This window comes from Pyxicephalus adspersus, chromosome 6 (genome assembly GCF_032062135.1).
Source record: "Pyxicephalus adspersus chromosome 6, UCB_Pads_2.0, whole genome shotgun sequence".
In the NCBI taxonomy this organism is placed as follows: Eukaryota; Metazoa; Chordata; class Amphibia; order Anura; family Pyxicephalidae; genus Pyxicephalus; species Pyxicephalus adspersus.
The window spans coordinates 19901769-19926483 of record NC_092863.1 but is presented as its reverse complement, the minus strand read 5'-3'; the positions used below and the strand labels follow the sequence as shown (position 1 = coordinate 19926483).

Here is a 24715-nt window from a genome sequence, read left to right as displayed (position 1 = left end):
GATATAATTCTTAACAACACTGTGATAAAAACTTCTTATTCGTTAAACTGTTATATAATGTTAGGGTTTTATACATATATAGTCGCGCATGTTGCATATTAGGTGAGACTTTCATTCTAAAAATCAGAGGGTCGATAAGGCCCCTTGGTTCACCATTGACCCTAAATAATTGACATATTCACTTACATAATCAAGCCATTGGCAGTACATGCAAGACCAAAATTGATCTATTGGCTGGCTACAGTTCTTACCCCAGCCCTTAAATTTCAATGTATGCCCCACTCTGAGTAACATGTCCCTCAAATTCAAATGCAACCTAATATAGGCTCTGAAACCCCATGCAGGGGTTATATCTCAGTGTTATCCCAGAGCCAATATTGTTACGTATCGGACTAAAGAAAAACATTAAATAACTACCATGTTACACATTTTAAACAAATATATTAATAAATGTACTGATCTACTGTGGAAAAAGTAAGACCACCCTTGGTCTCAGAAGCTGGCATTAGCCCCATTTAGCAAAAAAAATACTTTTGTGGTATTTTGCCTAACCATCCAAGTTATGAATAAAAATCCTCAGCCTTGATGCAAGCAGCAGGCAAGTTCTTGGGAAGAGTGTTGCGAATATCAAAAAGTACCGATGGGTAGGTGTCAGTCTGGAGCACTGGGTGAATTCCCATGCAGAATTTAGATGCAGACTGCCCTGGGTAACACCCAACACATGTGATTCTGAGCTTTCAAGATGGCAAAAAAACCAACTGATGTTAGGCATGGGCCAGTGAAAGTAATACTCAGAAAGATAGGGCTTTAGGAATTAGGACAAGCTCTATTTGATTTGTGGCAGCTTCTAATGCACACCTAAATAATCAAAGTAATCAGTTACAGTTCTTAAGAGATGTTACTCTCCAAAATGCTGAATGCTGAATATGCCAAAACCAGAAGGCAGACAGCTGTACACATGTAAAAGACCTCAAAATAACTAGCAAAAAACTGGCACCAAAAAGTTGTTTTTTATATATATATATATAGTTGACAATAGAAAATCCAACCATCGTTAATCCGTTTCCGTCAGTTTTCAGACCTGAATTTCAGATTGCATTTTCAATACAGGGACTGCAGTACACTGTTTGGCCACTGATGTTTTGATGGCGCTGTTCTGCAGAAACAGCAGTTAGGTCTTGCTTACTACACTAAATACACGTTGAGACGTCCCTGCTGCCTGCTCACTGGAACTGTGCCAGATGTCCGCGGGTGCTAGGAGAGGAAGGCTGGCCTGTGTTTGGAGGTAAGCATACCTTTTAAAAATCCAGAATTTTGACATTCAAAAATCCGGCAACCTTTACAGCAAAGACTGTCTGGAAGACTGGGAAGTCTAGCAGTCTAGTTCCTGGATACACGGGTCATAAATGCATTGATTGAATGGAGGTCACTTTACCATTGCGAAATGGCAGCCTTTGAACCTTTGTTGTTTTTGGTGACTATGAAGTTCTGCTACGATGTAAGACATTTTGTTGTAGAGACAAATGTATTTTCTGGCCTGATGAAGCAGAGGGATCTCTGTGAAACACATCTTCATTTTTAGAAACCATTGTTGTGAAAAAATTTGGTTTATCATCATCAGAAACCAACATATGTGAAATTCTGTTATGAAAACTTTTCAACATTGATAATTATTGATATGTCTTTTTTCATTGATGTCTTTATTGGTTTGATTTGATTTTGTATTTTAAGGCTCACTGTGGAAATAAAAAAAAAAAAGCTTTGGTGGATGAAGTGGATCTGTGTTGTCATGCCCATATTTACAAAGAATTGGATATGTTTCTTTTCCAATTTTCATTTTGCATTCTGCTTAACTTGTAAAATGAATGGTAACTCTGAGGGGTCACATTCTAGATTTTATGGGAAATCATTAGTCAGGATGCCACGATCCCTTGCATAGCTTGGCCTTTATGCTTCCTGGTGGATTAAATGATGATTTGTGATTACACCTGCCAGTAGAGTCTTCCGCTATGTAAAATAAGATCAGCTGGTAATTCCTTCTCCAAGGCAATGTTGCCTCGTACTTGAAGAGAAAACTTTGATCCTGACTCTGCAACATTAGAGCCTAACGGGAGAGGTATTTAATTTATCTCAGATTATATAACCAAAGGATATATATATATATATATATATATATATATATATATATATATATACACACACATATTGTATTAGTATAAGATTTGTGTGGTTGTTATACAGAACAGAACAGTTACAGAATTATTTCTAGTAAACAAGCCAGACTACTTAAAATGTAGGTGATTTTTAATATGGGCACTGAGGATAACCTAAGTCATTGCATTTCATCAGTACAAGCCAGCAAGTAATTCATCTTTCCTCTTCTCTTACATACTACATAACAAAATAAGTATCCATTATTTTCTTACTAGAAAGTTTACTAATAATAACCTATGTGGCCTGACATGAGATAGCTATTTATATTTTTTATCATATAACATTTTTTTTCTACTCAAGAAATGTCACAGAATCTTGCTAGATTGAATTTACAATAATCACAAGTGATAGATGGTTAACAAAATCTACCTATTTAAAAATAAAATAAAAGTTTATCAAAAGCTAGGTTTTTTAAAGAGAAACTTTTAGAGTGAGGAATAGTTAGAATAAGGTTCCAATTACTGGCGCATCCTGTTAGTTCCACAGCCAAAATGAAAACACATTTATACCTGAATTTCCTTGTCAATTTTGCAGAAAAGTTTAAGTGGGATTTGAACCATGGCCAATAATAGGGCCAATTTTGAATAAGCCAGCCCCCACATTCCTAAAGGAAAGGTATAGAGCTCCATAATGTCAGTGTATTGGAAGCTGGCGTGGGAGAGGGAGCCGACAACACACCACCTTAAACTCATGAGAAAAAAAAGTTAAAGATACACTGGTGAGTCTTATTCTCCCTGCGTAAAGCTGTCACCATCACAGAGCTTTACTGTTAATTATTTTAAATGAAAATACCTGCATGTACCTTTGTCTCTAATATATATGGACCTAATTTTTAAAAGTTTTGGTCAGTTTTTTACACTGCTTTATAATCTGCGACCTCTTATCTCTGACGTGTTTCACTTTTGGCTGAAAAACACCTGCTTTGTTTCTCTAGTACATTTCCATATATTCTTCCTCTTTAAAAATGTCCTGTTGCTTGATTTTATACTGCTTGTGGTCTCTTAAAAGAAAGTTTGATAGAGTGTTCCTTTTTTCTACATCCCAAAAATATACTAGTGTGTTCACTGGCTTTCCCTCACATTGGCCCTAGACTGTGGTGGGGACATTAGACTATGTTGGAAACATAAAATTGTGAGTTCACTTGAAGGACAGCTAGTGACATAAATTATTTAGAGCAATCCTTAAAGCTAACCTTTCAGACCTCACAGATCATTAAATTGATCATTTGAAAGTCTGCGTATGCGCGGGGAGCCGTGTGTCACTCAAAGTTGGAAAAATTACAGTGGGACAGTCTACTGTCCCATCGCAGGCTCACACCTGCTTGCTAAACATCCTGGGGGACAGTAGCACAGGGGTGTGGACACAACAAAAGTTGTCCATGTGGGGGACATGATCAGCGGGGTTAGGAGAAGGACCCCGGTTTGGGGGGCACCGGCCAGGTAATTGTTCTGTGGACCCCCGGTTGGCGACCGCTGCTTTACAGAACTGTGGAAAATAACAGCACTATATAAATACATAATATTATAGAAATAATAAAGGAAAAAGTTGTATTGTTCTCAAACACCATGTACATCTTTACAGTATACCCCAAACCTGGCCACCCATATTGCCTGTTAAGGACTCATGACAGGGATTCTCTGTTAGCTGGCTTGCAATTTTTAAAAACATTTTTGGCACTGGTACTTGTCCACTCTGGCAGCACCTAGGATCCAATGTCTTTTTCAACAATATAGTATGTTCTTAAGATTAAACATGTCCAAAATACTTACAGGATTGCTCACCAGCACCTGTCACAACCATCCAGAATGTATTCTGTTTGTATGTTGTGCACGCTAGATATCAGGAATCTAACAGATCCCTAATCTCTATATAATGAGCACCTGTCACCTGTCATTTGCCAACATGTCTAGCCAGCAATTTTGTAAAAACAAAAAATATTTAGTGACATAATATTATTCACAGTATGAAAAAAAAATTTAAACGCAAAAATGAAAAATAATAAAAACTTAGTATAGAGCCATAAGTTTTCCCTATGACTAGAAGCAGCAGTGGTAAAGCAGTTGGTCTTGGACTATAGTCTCCAACCTTTACACAGTACAGGATTTGGACAAGATAGTCTTATTACCAAACAACAAAAGTCCAGAAAAAACATCTTATTTATCAGTCAAGCAGAAATAAATCTACTAATAATCCTACTACTAAGTCTTCTTGGCAAGGTAAACTGCCTGTGAATTTTGTCAGGATGTTGCTATATTCTCTGTACAGCCTGGAACTTGGGAGGTATTATTGAGTGTTAAATTTGATTTGGGACAGGACAGGCCAGTTCAACATTCTGAAGTTCAATTTAAAATGCCTCAATTTACTTAATACAAGCAGTATAGCTTAGTAAATTGAGTCTTCGTGAAAAAATTACAGTTTAAGAGAAAAACAGTATTTTCACAGTAAAATGCACATTTATTGGCAAACCACACCAATGCAAAAAAAAAAAAAAAACAAGACAGTAAGGCCGGGTCTACACAGACGTTTTTAAAAACGCATGTAAATGTTCCTATTGTGTTTTTATGCAGTTCATTAGCATCTTAAAGCTTGCCTTTAAAATGCTGGAAAACACTTATGCGTTTACTGCGTTGTCCCGCGTCTTTAACTAACTTGCATATTAAGTGCTCAAAAACGCAGGAAAACACGGGAAAATGTCCCACTGAAATCAATGGAAGTGCTTACCCCCGTTTTTGGGTATTTTCCAGCTTTAACCCAGCTTTTTTTACATTTTTTTTTAACATTGCAAGTATTGTTTAGGATTAAGCTCATAAACATGCCTCAAGGAAACGTCCTGGTGTAGATTTACCCATTGTAATGCATGGGAATTTCAAACAAGGTTAAACGCTGGGGAAATAGTGTAGACCAGGGGTCGGCAAACTTTTATGGCCACTAGGCCATTTCAAGGGTGGGCTGGAGCACACTAAGCAGGCTCTGAGTCCCACCCTAATGGCTCAGCCCACCACCAGGGAACACCCCCTGAAATCAAATCCCTCTCCTCCGTATGCATTGCGGAGGGGAGGAATTTCCCTTCAGGGAGCCTTCCCTATTTACCGCGCTGGCAGAAGTATCAAGGCCGGTCGCGGTAAATAGGGAAGCAACAGCAAGGAGACGGCACCAGAGCTCCGGCGACCCTGGAGCTCCAGTGGCTACGGTAGTTCCTAACGCTCCAGAGCCACGGGTTGCCGGATCGACCAGGGGGGGTTAGGCCAGAACGAACTACCAGCTAGGCCATATCTGGCCTAAAGGCCGGAGTTTGCCGACCCCTGGTGTAGACTAAGCCTAAGTTATCATGAGATAAAATACAAAAATTGAGTTAAAACTACTCATCTTTTTTAAGAGAATTTAGAATATATTATAAGGCATTCCACATTGCAGTGAAACTAGCCAACTATATCTACCAGCCATAGATCATTGTAATGTTATAATACTTAAAATTTTATAACATTACAATGTGCTAATAGCAAATTATACAAACTGGTGCAAGAACACTTTCATATTAAAATACATCAACCAACAACAGAAAATTATATCACACCACAACAGCATATTTTATAGTCCAGGGAGAACATTGGACTGCAAAACACATTATATTACCCTGCAAAATCATGGTATGCTGCAAATAGCAATTTTTATTAACTAACCATATCAAATGTTATTGCAACAGGACACCTGCCTTTTCATACTTATCCACCAACTGTTCCACTCATATACAGCACAGCTTGTATAAAGTGAACACAATATTCCTTATGTGCAGTCCCTACAAAGCTACCTAATTAGCAACCTTAGCATAAATTAGTATTTACACTGACCATCATGTAATGGGGATTTTACACGGATGAGGAATATAGAATGGGAGCATTTACATTTATCTTTGTGAGTAAAGGATTCAGCAATAATAATGTCACAGATATAATAGTGGTCGAATAGCCATTGTAATGTTGTATAGTAAAAATGCCTATAGTAATAATTATAAAGTGTCTTCCTTTTACTGGCTTTCAGTGTAAATGCTTCCATACACTGCTGTAAGTGGGAGAAGCCCCATTCATTCTTTTGTAATGGCTACTACTACTACTACTACTACTACTACTACAGTACTGAGAACATTGCTGTGATAAGGATAAGGCTTATTAGTGACATTATCAACGGCAGTGAATCTTTGGAAACACCTTAATTCAGAGATTGATTTGCCAATTAAGCCCAAAAATCGGCCTTTCTACAATTATTCATTTAAAATAATCAGGTCTGCGTCCAAACTGCAGATCACAGAGATCTAGAGTTTGGACTGTTGTGGCTGGACTGGCACTTGTGACATACATAGACAGGCTTTGCTTTTTATGGATTTTACGCAGCACCTGAACTGACCTGTGTTTTTTGGACTCTCTGTCTAATAGCTGTCAATGTGCAGTATATCAATGTAATAGAGGATATCGCTATTTGATTAAAAGAAATCATAGTTTGTGGAGTACCAAGGCTCAGTAATACGGTCCATCTTGTCAAGTCATAATGCAACCTATTTGGTTACTGTCTGAATCCAGAATGAAATGTTTTCATTAGACTCAAATTAATTTATTGGCACTTGCATCTCCTACAAAGTTGACAGATATACACAAAGCATTTACTTTCATGTCATTTCTAAGGAAGATATTTAAAATGTATGATTTTACTGTGCTATAAAGATATCCTACTAAATACTAGTTGATACCATTTTACATATTCATAGAGCTACATGACCTTTTATCCTATCTGCTGCCATTTGAAACAAGTGTGCATGTTCTCTCTTACAGACGCATGTTCCCCTTCCTCAGTTACCGCGTGTTAGGTCTGGATCCTCTTGCTCAGTACACATTACAAGTTGAAATAATTCTAGCAGACCAAAATCAATGGAGATTTCAAGGAGGAAAATGGATCCAATGTGGCAAGGCAGAGGGTAACATGCCAGGTAGGAAATTCAATATAATTTTAAAAGGTATGAGAAAGTATGTTATTATCTTTAATTATATTTGCCAGACTTTTGAATCAGTAGCTTTACTACATTTTATTTAGTGAATTATCATTCTGACCTCACTTTTATTATAAATAATACATTTATAATTTTTCCTGACCTGCATAGTTGTTCTAGGCTGAGAAAGTAGATTAATCAGAAGCACCCAAGCAACTACCATCTTTATATGATATCACCCCTGGCAATGTCCATATGTGTTTACTACTTTTAGTAACCTTTGTTATTTTAAAACATCTTTTTTTGCAAGCTGTACATAATCTATTTAATATATGTAGAATGATTTTGGTCTACATAGCTTAAATGGGGAACACTGGATTATGTCTATTTATTTTAATGAAGGGTAACAAAAGAAATGTGAAAATTGCCCAATAGTCTAGTACTTAGCAGCATCTGAATTGCGGAGTACCGTTATGTGCATTTAACTGTAATAAGTAGAAACAGAGGAATGTTTATGGTTGTAGGAAGATATCACTTCTCAGAATACTATTACTATTTTGTAAATGTTTTACTTTCCAAAGTTATTAGCACCGAATCATAATGCGCTCAGTCCTGATTTTCAGTAAAAAAAATCCTATTTTTTCTGCTTTCTAGCTTGCTTTAAAAGCTTATCAGTAATATATTTTATAATAAACACGAAACTACCATTTCTTTCCCTACCCACAACAAGTCCTCTGCCTTTTCCTGATCAACAATCTTACATTTGCAAAATGAGAAGTCTTCATTGACAGCCTGTATGTTTATCTTCAAAAAGGTTGGGGTGTTGGGTAGTTATTTTTAGCATGGTCCAGTAGGTTAAAAAGGTCGCTAAATAAAAAGGAAAAAAATACATGTTCTAAATTTTGTAAAGGGAAGGAAGTTGCAGCTTTGGCTGGATGTTTAATTAAAAAAAAAAAATGTGTAGGGCACTGCTGCGCAGAAAAACGTGCAAGATGAAAACTAAGGTTATTACTCTAGCATAATTTCAAGATTATTAAATTGAATAATTTAATAGGTTCTTACCTTACAGAGGTGATCTTCTAGTTGAGGGGAGAACGCTGTTGTCAGGAGGAAGAAAGGTCCTTTGATCCAATGGATCTAAGCTTGTGTCACTAGAGTGTATAAAAAGAGAAAAAGCGGTCAGTCCCATCTGTGAAGAGATTGTAGCCCACCCTCCTCTTCAAACCATATGTTTGGTCTGGTTATTGGTTTATTGAATTTTCCTTTAAAGGTGGTATGTTTGATATAATTCCATAGATATAGTGGCTGCATTCAGGCTAAGTACATAAACATAGGTATTATCAGGTATCTTCCAGTCAGCCTATACCAAGAAGTGTGTTACTGGCAGGAAAGTAAGAAAAAGCATAAAAAATTAATTGCAACATATACATCTAAGGACTAGTTTTCTGCAATATATACATATTTATAGATCGTTAAGACAAGACACACTCTGAAATCACATGGATCGAAGAAATGCAAAAGTGCTTGTTGATAAGATGACACATAATTTATAACATGTCTAATAAAACTTTTTTTTTTTATTTAGGGAACCGAGTTTATCAGCATCCTGATTCCCCAAATACAGGTGCACATTGGATGCGACAAGAGGTGGCATTCAGCAAACTGAAACTGACCAACAACAAAGGAGCCTCTAGTAATATGACACAGGTACATTTAATATGTATATTAGTAATAGATATATTACTTATAGTTATAAAAGTAATAAAACTCTTTTAAGCATTTTTTTTACATCATGGAACTCAAATTTAGGGTTTTAAATTTGACATTTCAAATATAAGCGGAATGTCTAGGTCTGTGGGTGGTGATAACTTCCTACAATGGAGTTTTGAGGTGTGCTTACTATTCATCCTACATTCTCTATAATTGAAGATAAAAAAATCCCCCAAGGAGAGTGTAGTAACTGTGACATGTATACTATCAGAGTTTTACCCAGCCAGTAACTTCTACCTTAGTTTTCCAAACAGAACTAAAGTTCCACTTTTAAAAACCCCTAATAAGGCAGGTTATTATTGCAGAAAGGGACAGGCGATGTTCCTTCTGCAATAATCTCATCTACCTGACTTGTTGCCAGTATACCCCGCATTCCCAGCTTCCTCTGTCTGTGCCAGGAATGAATGAACTGAAATGAATGAATGTTACGTCGTCCTGGCCCAGACAAACAAGACGGCTGAAGATAAGAGAAGGGATATTGAAGAGAGATGAAGATGTTGGTGCCCTATGAGGGAACAAGGACAGGTGAGTAATTTGGTTCCACTTTAAGTTAACCTATATGTTTACCTTTAAAATATGAGGCCATAACTGCTTAAATGCCTATTAAACAGACTCTTGGCAGAAATGTAAAATCTGCCCTGATACATGGATGGTGTTCTACAATATCTTCACATCTTTATGCAACTCTTCTTCACTCTGGAGAAAAAATTGACTAGTCAATTTCTCAGAATAAACCACTAAACCACTTAAAACTTTACATAATTAAAAAAAGTTTAGCTGCTAAATGTTGTGCTAGAGCACAATAAACCCTATAAAAGCCTTAACTTAAAAAAACTTTATATTTTTTTACAATTCATGATTAAACTGTTCTCTGATTTTCTATTATTTTTTTTAGATTGGATTTACATTTTTGCAATTCTGTGTGTTGCATCGTGAATTAACATGTTATGGTACTCTGGGCCTTTCCCACAGCTTTAACAAGAGCACAAATAAATCACAGAGTGATCTGACACACATATATTTTGTATTAATCAAAAGCATAAAAAAAAAAAAAAAGAGAAATATCTAGCAGTGCTGGACTATAAAGCCACTGCTGGAGCTTAATGGTATTTTTCAGGTATTTGTCCAGTCATCATGCCACATATGATACACGAGAGAAAGCAAGAATTTAAATCTGTCTTACTGAAGACCTGTTCTAGTCATGATGTCTGAAAGAGATGGACTGACATGCCTTATATAAATATATAAAATAACTTATAAAATATAAATACATATTAGATATAAATCACTATAATCACTGTAAAGTTTTTACAATAACGCTTGATCTGTAGGAATAACTGTGTTACACAGCAACACTGAGCTTGTGACTCTATTAGTCATTCGTGGCCACCTAATTACCCTAATTTTAGTCCACCACAACTTCTCTCCTACTCACAGTGCACCAACAATAAAGAAAGATTCAAGAGTGGGTAGTAGTGGTTACCTGTCATGGCTAAAACCATTATTATTTTAAGCAAAACTAATCAAATTGTTCTGTAAACTAATTTACACGGAAAAAAAATGTGCTTTTTCCCATTTAATTTTGCCAAACTTTTAGCCATTCCCAGGGCCTTTGCTGGGCCAGCCCCAGCAAGTATTTAGAAGAGAAATAGACAGACAAGAACATTTACACAAGGCTGTGTTCCAGTTTTTGTTATAATGTTTCTGCTGTGCTTTTGTATTTAACTTGCAGGTAGTCAGTGGAATTTAGATTCCTTTTTTTTTTATAATTATTGGTGTATTTTTTTTTTTTCAGTGAGGGTTTTCTTGTGATTGCTTTTGATTATCATATCCTACTTTTTAATTTCATAATTTCTTCTGACGTGTTTTCACACTTTATCATTAAAAAAAAGTACTCATAAAACGTTATCTCAAGTTAAATGAAGTTTGGATTTCCTTGTTTAATCTACGTGTTAGTTTTTTTTTCCCTTGCCAGGTGCCAAAAAAGGATTATATAGATAATGGATTATTATTATTAAGTGAATAAGTAACTGAAATGTTCCAAAGTTAAAAAGGGTTTACACTAAGCACCCATGTCTCATGTGTTAGCACCTATGTCTCATGTCTCACCTATGTTAGGTTACACTTTTCATTTCACAAGGCAGTTAAAATAGTCATATTACTGTGTAATAACTACTTATCCACAAATAATATTTCACACTTTTTTCTGCACCTGGGGCACTTCTTCTTGTATTAAGGTGACCATTTTGGGAAAAAAAATGGGGGGGGGGGGGGGGGGGGGACGGGGGGGGGGGGGGATATTTTTCGAACCTATAACCTATGTTTTAACAAGTGTGAAAACTTATTAATAAAATGTTATTGGCAAAAAATCTGTCTGGGTAATAAAGTTGTAAATAATATTTTTTTTAGAAAAAGTCCTATCTTTCACATTGTCCAGTACTCTCCTTCAGCTCAGTCAGGGTGGGTCTACACGGACGGTTTTAAAAATGCATGGTTCCTACCACCTTTATATGCGTTTTTATGCACTTTTACGTGTTTTAAAGCTTGACTTTAAAACACTAAAAAACTCCTATAAACGCCTATGATGCCTTTTACTGTGATTTGCCACAATTTTACTTAAGCATTATTAAAAGGTTTACTTTTAACCCTTTCAGGGAATACGTACAGGGGGAACATAAAAACCCTTACTCATTCGATGGAAGGGTTAAAAATATGTGTAAAAATTAGGACCAGACTTTAATGTTAAAGTAATTTATTAAATGTGTGTGTTTTGTTTAGCAGGTAAACTTTTTTTTTTTTTTTTTTACAGGTTATTCCACAATTCAATCCCAATTCATGAAATGAGCACAGCCTTGGGACTCCTGACAGTGTGGGATCCCCAGGCAATAGAGGGCAAATGAGGACAAGTTTCCCTATTCACCTCCAGTGCTGATTGGCTGAGAAAAGGGAAACCCTGACAGTCAAACTGACAGCTGAAGCGTCATCAGGATTTCCCTTTCCTCAGCCAATCGCGGAGCTCTGCTCTGCGGATAGCTTCGCTTTCTTGATTGCTCCAGCAACCCGCGTGGAGCTGTGGCATGTGTTCTGCACCCAAGAACTAATGCCACAGTCCCGTTAGGGCTGCAGGAGCAATAAAAAAAAGCAGAGGTTCAAGATAGCAGAGTTCCGCTAATTGCCATTCAGTACTAGAGGTGAATGGGGACAAGTCTCCCCATTCGAGTCTAGTGCTGAATGGCTGAGAAAAGGGAAACCTTGATGATGGCTCAAGCGTCATCAGGATTTCCCTTGATGCACCCAATCACGGCACACTAGTGGTGAATGGGGAGACTTGTCGTCATTTGCCCTCTAGTGCCCAGTAATCCCACACTGTCAGGAGTCCCATGGCTGTGCTCATGTCATGAATGCAACCAAGGGAATCATACTGTCATAATGAAATAACCTGTAAAAAAAAAAAAAAAAAAATGCAACCAAGGGAATCATACTGTCATAATGAAATAACCTGTAAAAAAAAAAAAAAAAAATGTTTAACAGTTACACATACCACACACATTTAATAAATTACTTTAACATTAATTAAAGCCTCGTCTTAATTTCTGCACATATGTTTAACCCTTTCCGGGCATGAATAAAGTGTTTTATGTACCCCTGTTCACATTCCCCAGGGTGGGGCAGGGGAGATCTGGGAGTCTCCTTATTAAAGGGGCTTCCGGATTCTAAAGTCCTGTTAAAAAGCTCTTGTTTTCAATGGAAGCTTTCATAAAGAGCTTAAAAACGATCAATGGGTTCGTTTTCAAGTGTTTTACGGCGTTTACCCTGCGCTTTAATTTTTAAAATGTTGCAAAGAATGTTATTTATAAAAAACATGCCTTAAGGAAACGTCCTGGTGTAGGTTAGCCCATTGCAATGCAGGGGAATATCAAACATGGTCTTTTAAAGCCTCAGGTTAAACGCTGGGGAAAACGTCTGTGTGGACTAAGCCCTAAAACAGCAAAAAGCAGTGAAGAAACTACAGAGGTAAAGATTTTAGTAAACAAACTTTTTCCCTGATGAACATTACCTAGAGACGATCATGTAGTTAGAAACTATACTGAGTGGTCCCCAATCACCCTCCAGGTACTGGAACTGTATGCAGGAGTGAGCATGTCAGTGGGGAAGGGGGACAGTAGGTAAAGTAAATGGGGTCTCTGCCACAACTACCACTCTGTTTGAAGTATCCGTTTCCTAGGCAAGAAAAGATACAACATGATTGCAGGGAGCTTTTCTAATAGAGGCAATTAAAAGCTTATCACATTTCTAAACACCACCGAAAATCACGTTCATTTCACCTTTTCTTAACTACATCCTATTTTTACTTTAGTATTAAAACTCTAATGTTTTGTGAAGATTCAGGCAATACAACTGCAAATTACGACTTTACCATATTGGAATATTGGACAATTGTCAAGGTATCTGTAGTTCCAAGTGTACAGCAGATGAAAGATCAATGCAGTAGTTTATTAACTGATAAATATATGCTTAGATTCTGCATAAGGAGATGCATTCGTTACATGAAGTGAACAAACATAATCAAAGAAGTGACCTTGAAGGAATGTGAACACATATTCAACAGTTATTATTATTATTAAACAGGATTTATATAGCGCTGCATAATTATCAGATTTTTAGTGATAATCATCTAGCTTTTAAGACTGAACTACGCAGTTTTTGAGGAACTTCTGATGTATTGGCAAATTATCCAATGCACCATTTGCTTTGTATGTTGAAGGCTAAGTTCTGAAGAGTAACTGAACAGAGACTCAAAATACCTCCTGAAAATACCATGTAAGGCCACGTTTGGTACTCCTCTTTAATATTCTGTGTATTAGGAGTAGTTCATTATAACGCAGTCATCTCAAACATATTGGCTTAAGCATTCATTATTGTTAATTTTGTTTCACACATTAATTACCTTTAGAAAAATTATGATTCCATGAATAGGGTTTTCCTCGGAGAGCTACTGAAAAAAGTAATTTAAACTTAATTGAACAATGACATTTACTCTTTCAATTTACAGATGGTGGTACTGCAGTCCCTTCACAAGTATCAACCACGTCTGCATGTGACACCGGTGACCGAGTCTGGAGTTGCAGAGTCCCACAGTCACACCTTCACCTTTCCGGAGACCCAATTCATAGCTGTAACAGCATATCAAAATGCTGAAGTGAGTACATCCTCAATGTTGGGACACTGATCCCATTTTTTATGCTTTTTAAAATCATCAAATGTGTAAAGCATAGTAGCATACAAATAAAGCAAGGCCTGAAACTGTGAATATAGATAAAGCTCCGTGACCATTACATGGTTTGTGTGTAAATGCTGCCATAGATTGTATTTCATGTGGTAAGAAAACCCCCCATAATTATTATTTTAGTAAAACAAAGTGGATACCAAACTGGCATTTCTATAGGCTTGAGCTAAATCATCACCTGGCTACTCTTGTTTCATAAGGCTTCAAAACTGACATCTATTTCCTTGGAGTTCCAAACATTGCCTCCTTAAACAGCTATTACAAAACTAATTAAAGGAGAAGCAGGGAACAATACATACTCCTTTTTAATAGGTAAAGGAGTTGGGCAGTGCTTAATAAAAAAATAAAAATGAAACCAAATTTTCTAGAGAATAGATGTCTTTTCCACAGATGGGACAAGGGTGGCATAAAAGTTGTAGATCAGATATTTATTGCACATCTAAATAAACATATAAGGCAAACAGAATCTCCAGGACACTTTGCTATGAATTTTTCTGGCAACCAGCAAATGTATATGTATATTTGAATAATAGTTTATTTTCTTTGCACAAAAAAAAAAAACTTGGTGAATGTCAGGACACCATAAGGTGGCATTATCATTGGCATGTGAGCAAACTCCCAACTGGAGTCTTTTTTTTTAATTTATTATAGTGAATATGCCTTGTCAAATCCAATCTAAGAGCCTGATTTATTAAAGCTCTCCAAGGCTGGTAGGGATACACTTTCATCAGTAAAGCTGGGTGATCCAGCACACCTGGAATGCTATTTGTTAGCAAACGTTTTCAATCTTAGACCAGATCTATTTTAGATTTGCGGGATCACCAAGCTTCACTGCTGAAAGTTTAACCTCGCCTTGGAGCTTTAATAAATCAGGCCCTAAGGGTCTGGGAAGGTTCACTTTGCAAAAAACTCCAAAATCAAAAAGAAGTTTTAGCCTGCACTTTTTTATTTATTTTTATATCATTCACTAAACTAGGTGAAATTAAATTTTGTACACGTATATGTGTTCTACTCACCTATGTAAAGCAACCCCACTACATAGGAGAGGGTCCAGATCAGGAAGGTAGATGCTTAACAATGCACTCTTTTGGCAAGATGCACTGCCATGATGGTAGTCATCACCATATTCCTTATCTCTTAGTAAAGAAAAGGTAGATATTGAATCAATTTTAATATAGCAAGTCATTCTCTTTTAAATAAGGATATTTCTTTTTCCTTTCTCATCTGCTGCAGATTACACAGCTGAAAATTGATCACAATCCATTTGCTAAAGGATTCCGGGACCACTGTGATGCTCAAGCAGGCAGTGAAATAATGGGGTCAGTAACATTAATCACATTGCTTTTAGCCATAAAAGGAAGAGCTGTCAAATAAGATTTTGAAGGACTTTTCACAGCCAAGACTTTATAAAGCATTCTTTGAAACTAAAAGAAATCTCAAAGCAAAGTTTGCAAACTCAATAGTATAATCTTTGCTAGTTTTGTGGATCACATAACTAAATTATTACATTTTTTGGTAGGTTGTGTGTCCAGTCCGCTGAACGCCAAACACCATCACCACCTGTCTGCTATCCCAATCCTTTCTTGCACAACTCTCTGCAGACAACACGTCTCTACTCTGTAGAACAGAAAGAACCACCACCACCTTGGTACTTTTCTACTCCACCTCGAGACTATCAACCTTATGAAACGACAAGCAAAATGGCTGCAACCTATGCCATGAAGTGTTATACCCAGCCACCTCCTATGGGCTATTATACAGATACCTTGGGCCCAGCCTGGGCAGGACCAGCGCAATACCATCCAAAACCCAGTCCTACACCTCCTAGCTGGGTTTATCCCTATCTAGAAAACAGGGAAAAAGAAGAACAATCTAGTCTCTGGGGGGACCATGCAGCATATGCAGAGGACAGCAAAAGACGGAGACTGTCACCAGATGGATCACCACACATGTATGACAGAGACACAGATTTGCCCTTCTGTGGGTTCTACAGCCAATAACATTAACAAGGGCATGTGAGTTCTCACCAAGCTACATTAAAACAATGTCTTATGCAAAGGCATTGCTAATTATGCATGGGCCCTGGTGCAAATTGCAGACCACGTACCCTGCTAACGGTGGTTGTCTTGTGACCAAGTGCAAAGAATGAACAGGGCACTAGCAGAACACCACTCCTCAATAGTTCTGCCTTAAAAGATCTTGTTGTGCTCTGCAAATGATATTTAGCAGTTCAATTCAGTGGGAAAGTAGTGTATGTGGAGAAGCTCCCTTATAATGCAGGAGCCCTGTTTGCTCCAAATGCAGTCCTCATGACACTGGCATCATAATCTGTGTATACATCTTTAGTCATTTTTATACCTCACTTTTTCTCAGTGTTAAGTATGAAAATATGGATAGGTTGATAAAACCTGCTCATTTTTAAATGCAAAAAAGCAGGGCATATTTTGCTTTATTGACGTTCATATCACCAACTCAGAAACCTGTTGCCCATTTTATTTGTTCATATGTACAGCTTTCAGAAAAAAGGTACACCCTCTGGAATAACACAGATTTCTGCACAAGCAACTCCCAAAATATAGCTTGTCAATTACGGTGACCCTACAAAGACGTATTTTAAACTTTAACTGGAAAAGGTTTTTTGAGTTTTGTCATATAAAAAACATGGCTCATCGTAGCAAATAGGCTGAAGATTGGACTCTAACTTTAAAATGACAGAATGTTGAAACTCCAACTCCAGAGAACTCACATATCTGCAGAAGTCCTTTCTATAGAAAACAATAGTCATTCAGAGAAAACATGCCAACCTTTAAGGTCTAAAGAAGTATCTGGCCTTGTAAACACTGCAAAAACCTGGGCAGCCTGGATTCTGCATCAAAGGTTATGCTTGTAAAAAAAAGGTTATATTGTAAACAAGTACAATATTCCGCTCACAGGCCACTACCTTGTTTCCTCATCCCTGAACTATGATGCTTCTACAATGGTTCATGACTGCAGTGAAGTTCTAATGTTAGCGTGTGGTGCTTTTATCATGTATACATAATGCTGACAGAACAATGTCCTAAAGGCACCGTGGAACATCTAAGCACCCTTTAGCAGTAATTTACTCCTGAAGATTTCCTCTGTAGCAAACTTTATTTAATACTATTGTTCACAGTTTTTCCTACACTGGATACCTAAACAGAGGCTTTCATGTTAGAAGATTTCTACAGCTTTTATTATATGTCCTAATGAACAAGTCAGTTTTTTAAAAATACTTGTCTACCATTTCGCTGTGCACCACTACAATTCTTTAAGGATACTCGGTAATAGCTTTGGATCTTTCTTGAGAAGACCAGACATTTAGTAACCAAACATGGTATCCTTTTTTCGTTCATAAATAAGGTAAAGCACCAGCACCATACTCATGATAGTTCATTTATTTGAATACCTATGTATTAGGTTTAAAATTTCATTATCCTAAGGTTAACTCCCATCTAGGACTTGACAGCTTATACCATTTGTTCAATAAAGTTTTAACAATGTACAATAGTGTATGTTTCTTGTTAAACAGGACTTGTTAAATAGAATGGGGGTAAGAACCATTTCTACAACCCACACAATCACACAATTACCTTCTTGCAGCTGTGCAATGCACTAGGTGCTGTGTGTGGTTAAAGTTAGGTAAGAATTGACTGGCTATATGTGAATGAGTTTTAACATTATACCCCAAGTGCATTTCAGCTTATTACAGTTCTCATATCATATGGACTGCTTCAGGTCCTATACATATGTTATCTTCTGCGTATTAAGAATTACTTTTTCTGATTGATCATACTAATAAAGACATTTTATACATAATGTATTCATTACATGCAAATTTATTTAAAAGACTTAATATTAAACAGAGATTCCTCAAGCACTCTTGGTATCCTCCTTGCTGTGCTGTTCCAGCAATCTTGACAGATGTGTTGAATGATGTGCCAACAAACTTGATGTTTGTGAAGTCATTGTTGTCAATGTACTCACAAGTTGTCCCTGCAGTGTCTCCTTACTAGGTAGCTTGGAGTAATTCACAACTCCCTGTTGGCTCAGCAGTTTGTTCTCAATAAATGCCCCTGCAAAATACAAATATCAAGAACATTGTGCAACTGCAACATATAAATAAGCAAATTGTTTCAACAACATGAAACTATTTTTATAACTTAAGCAGTAAATTAGCTTTAAAGAACAACCCATCCCCGATCTCTTTAGCTACCTAAATGTGAAGTTATTAGTTTTCAAACAGCATAAAAAATCTGCTCTTATAAAGACATTTTAGTTTTGTTGCAACCTTCAAAATTTCCTTTCCAAGAAAATGCCTATAGATACAGAGGTTACTGAAGGCTTGGTTTAAAGTTCTTTTACTGCTAGTTAGAATATGCACAAAATTTAGTGTGCAGCCCTAGTAGACAATATGGATCAACTCATTGTTTAATATGAGTTTTAAATGCTTTGTTCAAGTGATAATAACAAAGTTTTCAGAACCTACTTTTACAGAAATCTAAAAGCTCACATGAGATCCAGGGGTTTACCGTTTGGATGAGATTATATAAATGCATTGCTTAGGATGTAAATGCAAACACATCACAACCTGACTCTACATCAAACAATCTAATTTTAACCATTTAAAGAGGAACTAAAAGATAAAAGATTAATCTAATCACAATTTTTATTACAGAAGGCAATGTACCTTCTGCAATAACATAAATGTACCAGCCTGATCTCAATTTTTTTACACTCACATGACCTTTCTCTATTGCAGGACACATTGGCTAGGCTGAGATGACATAACTCCTGCACATGTGAGCAGGAGTTCATTCAGTCCCAGCAGCCCCGGGTTAGATATTCTGGGATATCCTGGCAGCCTGTACTGCATACACAGCTCAGTGTACACTAAGAAAAAGATCTCATATAGACAGGTAAGTATGTTTTATTGCAGACGGGACGTCATCTGTCCTTTCTGCAATAAAAATCTGGTTACTAATTTTGTAATTGTTAAACTATAGTTCTGCTTTAACTTACATTTTTATTATAACATATTTTCATTATTGTTTAAATCAATGTAACATAATAGGTGGTACAAATCAGATTATGGCATGTGGCTAGTTTAAAATGCATACCACAGTACATCACAACATTTAAAAAAATGGCATTTGATACAAATATTATTTAAATACCTTATATTTGGTAAAAGGGTAAATTAATGCTTGGCAAGAATAATGTGGCACCACTTTTATCTATTTAAAACAAATACCTAATAAAGAGTCAAAAGAACTTCATCCAAATGGCTGTACATGTTATTCCATCAGTATAAACCTTGTAATCACTCCTAAACTCAATTTAAAGGATGTACACACAGTCTTTATGATGTAAATAATGAGTATGATGACTTCTAAACAAACATTAAGACAGCACTGAACAAATGTCTGGAAGAACACAAAGTTTAGATCCATAAGCAGAAATATGGTGATGGTGGCATAAAACCATTTATTAATATGTTTCATAAAAACAATCCTACTTGTTCTCTCACAGTGTGCCAATTAGTTTCCTCAGAAAAACAATTTAATTATAAAACACATTGCAAAATGTGTGAGACAGAACAGCAACTTAATATAAATGTCACAGTAGATTCAAAATACCTTGTGAATGTTTTAATCTCTTGTAAAGAGACACTGAAGTCCCAGGATTGGATAAAACTCACTATGGAACATACTAGTACTTATTGACCTAACCTATTTTTATATGTCAATGTTTTTAACAGAATTAAAAAATCCAGTAAATAAAAACTGAACTTAGGTAAAAACGGGTTAATATCACAAGCACATGGGAGAAAAAAAACTATTCATTCTTAGCTTTCATTATAACCAGGGATAAAGATTGTCAGAGTGAGGAATTCAAAAAAACATAACAGCTAGGAGCTCACTAGGTGAGATAGCACAAAAGAACCAATAAACCAAAAAAAAAGAAAGATGCTCACAGAAAGAAGAAAGTGAGGAAGAATAGCTGCAGAGGGAAGAGTCGTCCCTCCATCATACGAGACCATTACTAGAAGGAAGAGAAAACTTACAAATTCCAAGGCAAACCAAGCTTAACAGAAAATTATTGGCTCCTATGTTTTCTGAAATATCCTAGGATTTGTAATCAAGTCAATTGATTATGGATCATTAGTGAGTGTAGTTAAATATAGAGTAAGTGTGGGCATCTTCCAACAGTTGTCTATAGACATATGGGCTGTCAGAAGTATATAAAGTTAATAAGGAGCAGGAGAGATTTGGTTAGGGGGTAAGTAAATCGTAAAAATCAATGCGCTCAGGTTTTTTTTGTTTTTTTTTGGAAGCTTAATCTGGGTAACCAAAAAAATTATGTCTCTCTCTATGAGCACAATATTGAAAACATACCAGAGAATTTGTGGATTAAAATTGGATAATTATTCAGGAACCAGGTAGTATCGTAATATAGTCTAATAATTGGATTCAATTAAAGCTGTAATAAATGTAAACAAATCATATGGCATTTCTGGCTTCACATTAATGCATATAGGATAGTTTACCCAAAGTACAAAGAGAGGTAATTATAAGAGAAAATCTGACAGTATAGGAAATATTTCTCTTATGGAATATTTCTCTTTCACAGGTCATATAGTTAAAGGTAATAACCTCCTTCCCTCTCAGAACCTAAATTATTTTTGAGGGCGTTTCAGCTGTAAGTGCAGTCTTGCTGTGAAAAAGTCACATTTAGGACTTGTGTTGTGAAGACTGCATCTCATACATATAATGGTAAGAAAAAAAAAATATATATGATCTTTTATGGTTTTCTTTAGCCTTTTGAAGCGGGTAAACATTACTGCAAAATGGCACATTATTCTCATCCGGTTTTAAACGGTTTATAAATGTTAAGTGTCATCAATATCCTGAATAAAGTAACTGTACATGTAATGTTTTCTTTACACACAAGAGGGTGACAACATGTAGGTAACCTACATTAGCAGTGGGGTGGAGCCTAAAATACATTGCAATGTTAAGATCTAAGTCAAACTACTCTAGTAAACCTAAAAAGAAGACCACATATAAAAAAATGACTACACATAGTCACTGAATATCACCAAATGCATTCATAAAATTTAGTTGTAGAACCATATTTAAAGCTGGCCATGGACATCACAAAGAGATTCCACAATTTCTCCTGAGTATAGTGTGTGGAGGCCCCCCTACTGGATGCATGTTGTTAAAATAGGCCCGTAGTTTAACTTAATTTATATTAAATGTAAAGGAGATTAAATGGGAAACTGAAATTGTAAAAAACAATAAAATTATATATATATATATATATATATATATATATATATACACATACATACATACATACACAGGTTGACATTTAAAAATCCGGCAACCTCCGGACCTGAGGTGTGCTAGATTCTTGAAAATTTCAGATTTTTTTTTATATTTACGTCCACACACAGGCCAGCCTTCCTCCTGCAGCACCGAGGACAACTGGCACAGTTCCAGGGAGCAGAGATCTATTTAGTTTAGCAAGCAAGACCTAACAGCTGTTTCTGCAGAACAGCCCCATGAAAACATTCATGGCCAAACAGTGTAATGCAGCCCCTGCATTGCAAATGCGATCTGAAATTCATGCCGGGTAACTGAAGGATCCGGATTATCAATTGTCAACATATATATATATATATATATATATATATATATATATGCCGCGCCAGGAGCTGTCAAAAAAGTAGAGCCGAGAGTGCAGCCAGGATACCCGTCAATCCCAGTTTCTGTCATACCGGTCTGGCCAATCAAGATGGCCAAAGATCATGATGCAGAAGTAAAGAAGGGGGAGCATGGTAGTGCCCTGTGACAGAGACAGGTAAGTATAGCGGATTTATTTCCATTTTTATCTTCTGACTACTCAGAACATAAAATGCAATTATGCAACTATCAGCAGATACATATTGGAAAGCAGGATTTTATTATAACATCTCAAAGTGTGTACTTGTACAATGAATGACAGAAGTTGTCTGATAGATGTACATAGCTACAATTAGGTTAAAAAAAGAAAAAAAAAAATCATCAAGTTGAACCTAAAGCGTACCTATACTCACAATTTTCACTTTACATAAAAGGGTAGAGGACCCTTTTAAGTAGGGTAAAAATGCTGTGTTTTTTTTGTTTTTTTTAGGTTAATAAAAAAAGGGTGCAACACTGCCCCTTAAACGCTGTACTGTACTTTATAAAATGTTCTTATCACACTGCTAGATTTGGGAATCTGAAGGGAATCATCTCTTAATACTGATTTACTTTCACTGAGGCAGTGCGGCTCAGAAATAGTGTTTTAGTAGCACTGGATCTTTAAGGTTAGATTTGCATAACGTTTCAAAAAGCCAACAGCATACCCCAGCTGCAACAGAGAGAGCTTTATTAAATCAGGCCCCTTGTGTTATTGGTCTCCTATATTCTCAAGATCACAAAACACTTACTCCATCATTTGAAAACTCACCCAAAAGCAAAGTTTGTGGCACTGTCCGTGCAGCCTGTAGCATCTCCTTAACCTTTGCCTGGGAAGATACCACTATTAAGGTGTGTCCAATAAATAATGGTAGCATGGCTTCCAGCTGAAGCTGGCCCAGAACTTTTTTAATGACCTGGGGACAGAGAAAAGTCACAGAAGTTGATACATGCATATTCTCTGCCTCTGTATATCTATAAATGCATGTTTTTTTCCATTCAGTACCTGAAGAGGAAACACTTTAACATGAATGCCATGCTTAAATAGCTTGTGTCGAAAAAGTAAAAGGTCCTCGGAAGTAATTGAATTGCGCTGGAATACTGCAAACATCTTACTGCCCTGGAGAATGGTATGTAGCTGGTTACACAGAAATCGTTCCAGTAGGTTCTCCTAACAAAAAAAGAAAGGCACATTAAGCTAAAAGGAAATAAACCTCTAAAAAATTAAAAGTATATGAACATTGTTTTTTTTTCTTCCACCAGAAAAAAATGCTGCAAAGCCTTTGACCTATCACCAACACACACCTCTAACTGTTGGATGGAATAAGTGATCCTTTTTTAGCTGTCCCCATCATTGCCCAAGTTACACTTCCTATTGGAGGTCCAGTGGCAGTTCTCTTGTAGTAAAATGTAGTGACAAAGGCACAAGGAGATTGGTCAGCCATGTCACACCTACAATGCTGGACAATATTGTGGCAGGAAGGTATATGAAGGGTGGATTTAGGGGAAAATGTAAAAAATTAGGATGGATTTAGATGGTGGTTAAAATCTGCCAGGATACAACCCTTAGGATCTGTGTTCCAAAACTAAAGCTGGTTGTTTACATTTTTTAAATAAAGTTTGTAAAAAGCTCTGTACATGCTTTGAAAATGGGGGGTCATGGTGAATAGAATGATCCGTGTTCACATTATGTTTGAGTCCATGACAGCCTTGGCTCACAGAAAATGGTTTTGATGATGTGGCAAACCATTAAACCTGAAAGACTGATCACATCCAGCAGAGATAATGAACTGTGGGCGTAGCCCTGCACCAGATAACACGGTAATGTGCTACTGTGCTTTGTGGTGTCCTTTTACTGGTCTGTTCCTGAGGGTTTTCAGCCCATTCAAAATGAGTGGATTGCTTAAGCCGCATTTCATGATCCTTTCCAACGACAAAAGACTGCACGATGCATGACCGAGTACTGTACATACAGCACAGTTCTGCTCCATAGAGAGGGAAGGGGGGAACGACGAAGCGGCACCCTGCTGCGCGCTCTCCGCCTTCCCTTGCATTACGATCGCTTGTCTATCGTCCGTGGATCCGCCAGGGCGGTCGTTTGGAACGATGAGCACTGTACACAGGCCTGATTCTTGCCCGATATCGGTCCTGACCCGATTATCGGGGGAGAACCATTGGACCTGTGTACGTAGCTTTAGAGCACTACATTATAAGCGACATCGCGCAAGTGTCAGGAATGGGTAGTGGTAATTGGCCGCTAAAGTTGGGGACGGGAGGTTGTAGAGGAATGTTATGAGGTCACAATATTACATAGTTCCATGTAATTTGGAACTATGAAAAAAGACATAAGTCTATCAAGTTCAACCACAGGGAAAAAAACATATCCCAGATATAAAACCCTATGGACACCGTTGATTCAGAGGAAGGCAAACAAAAAAAAAAAAAAACCTGGTACAATTTGCTCCAACAGGGAGTTTTTTTTTTTTTTTAAAGCCTTGTAACTTTCCATTGCTTTTCTGTTTCACATGCATAATCAATGGGACGTGTAAGTGTGCGGGGGAGGTGCGCTGGGGGCGGTCTGTTTCGAAATTTAAACAGAATGTACCGCTTTGACATAAACAATACTAACATATTCAGACTGCCAGGGAGGTTAAGGCCTGGCTTCATTATTATCTTTTTCCTGGACAAAGTTTTTTTAATTTTTGTACTGTAGGTTAGAAA

General features: G+C 36.8%; 2 protein-coding genes across 2 annotated transcripts in view; one reads left to right on the top strand and one right to left on the bottom strand.

The window, feature by feature from the left end:
* The window catches only part of TBX21 (T-box transcription factor 21), a 23360-nt gene extending 5016 nt beyond the window's left edge, over positions 1-18344 (top strand). The window contains 5 exon segments of the mRNA XM_072414887.1: positions 7038-7192; positions 8778-8899; positions 14016-14162; positions 15483-15568; positions 15769-18344. Of these exon segments, the coding sequence (XP_072270988.1) occupies positions 7038-7192; positions 8778-8899; positions 14016-14162; positions 15483-15568; positions 15769-16249 (991 nt within the window). The 3' untranslated portion in view covers positions 16250-18344.
* The window catches only part of MRPL10 (mitochondrial ribosomal protein L10), a gene marked incomplete in the record, with an annotated part of 11977 nt that continues 5350 nt past the window's right edge, over positions 18089-24715 (bottom strand). Inside the window, 3 exon segments of the mRNA XM_072414892.1 lie at positions 18089-18343; positions 22767-22911; positions 23001-23165. Of these exon segments, the coding sequence (XP_072270993.1) occupies positions 18141-18343; positions 22767-22911; positions 23001-23165 (513 nt within the window).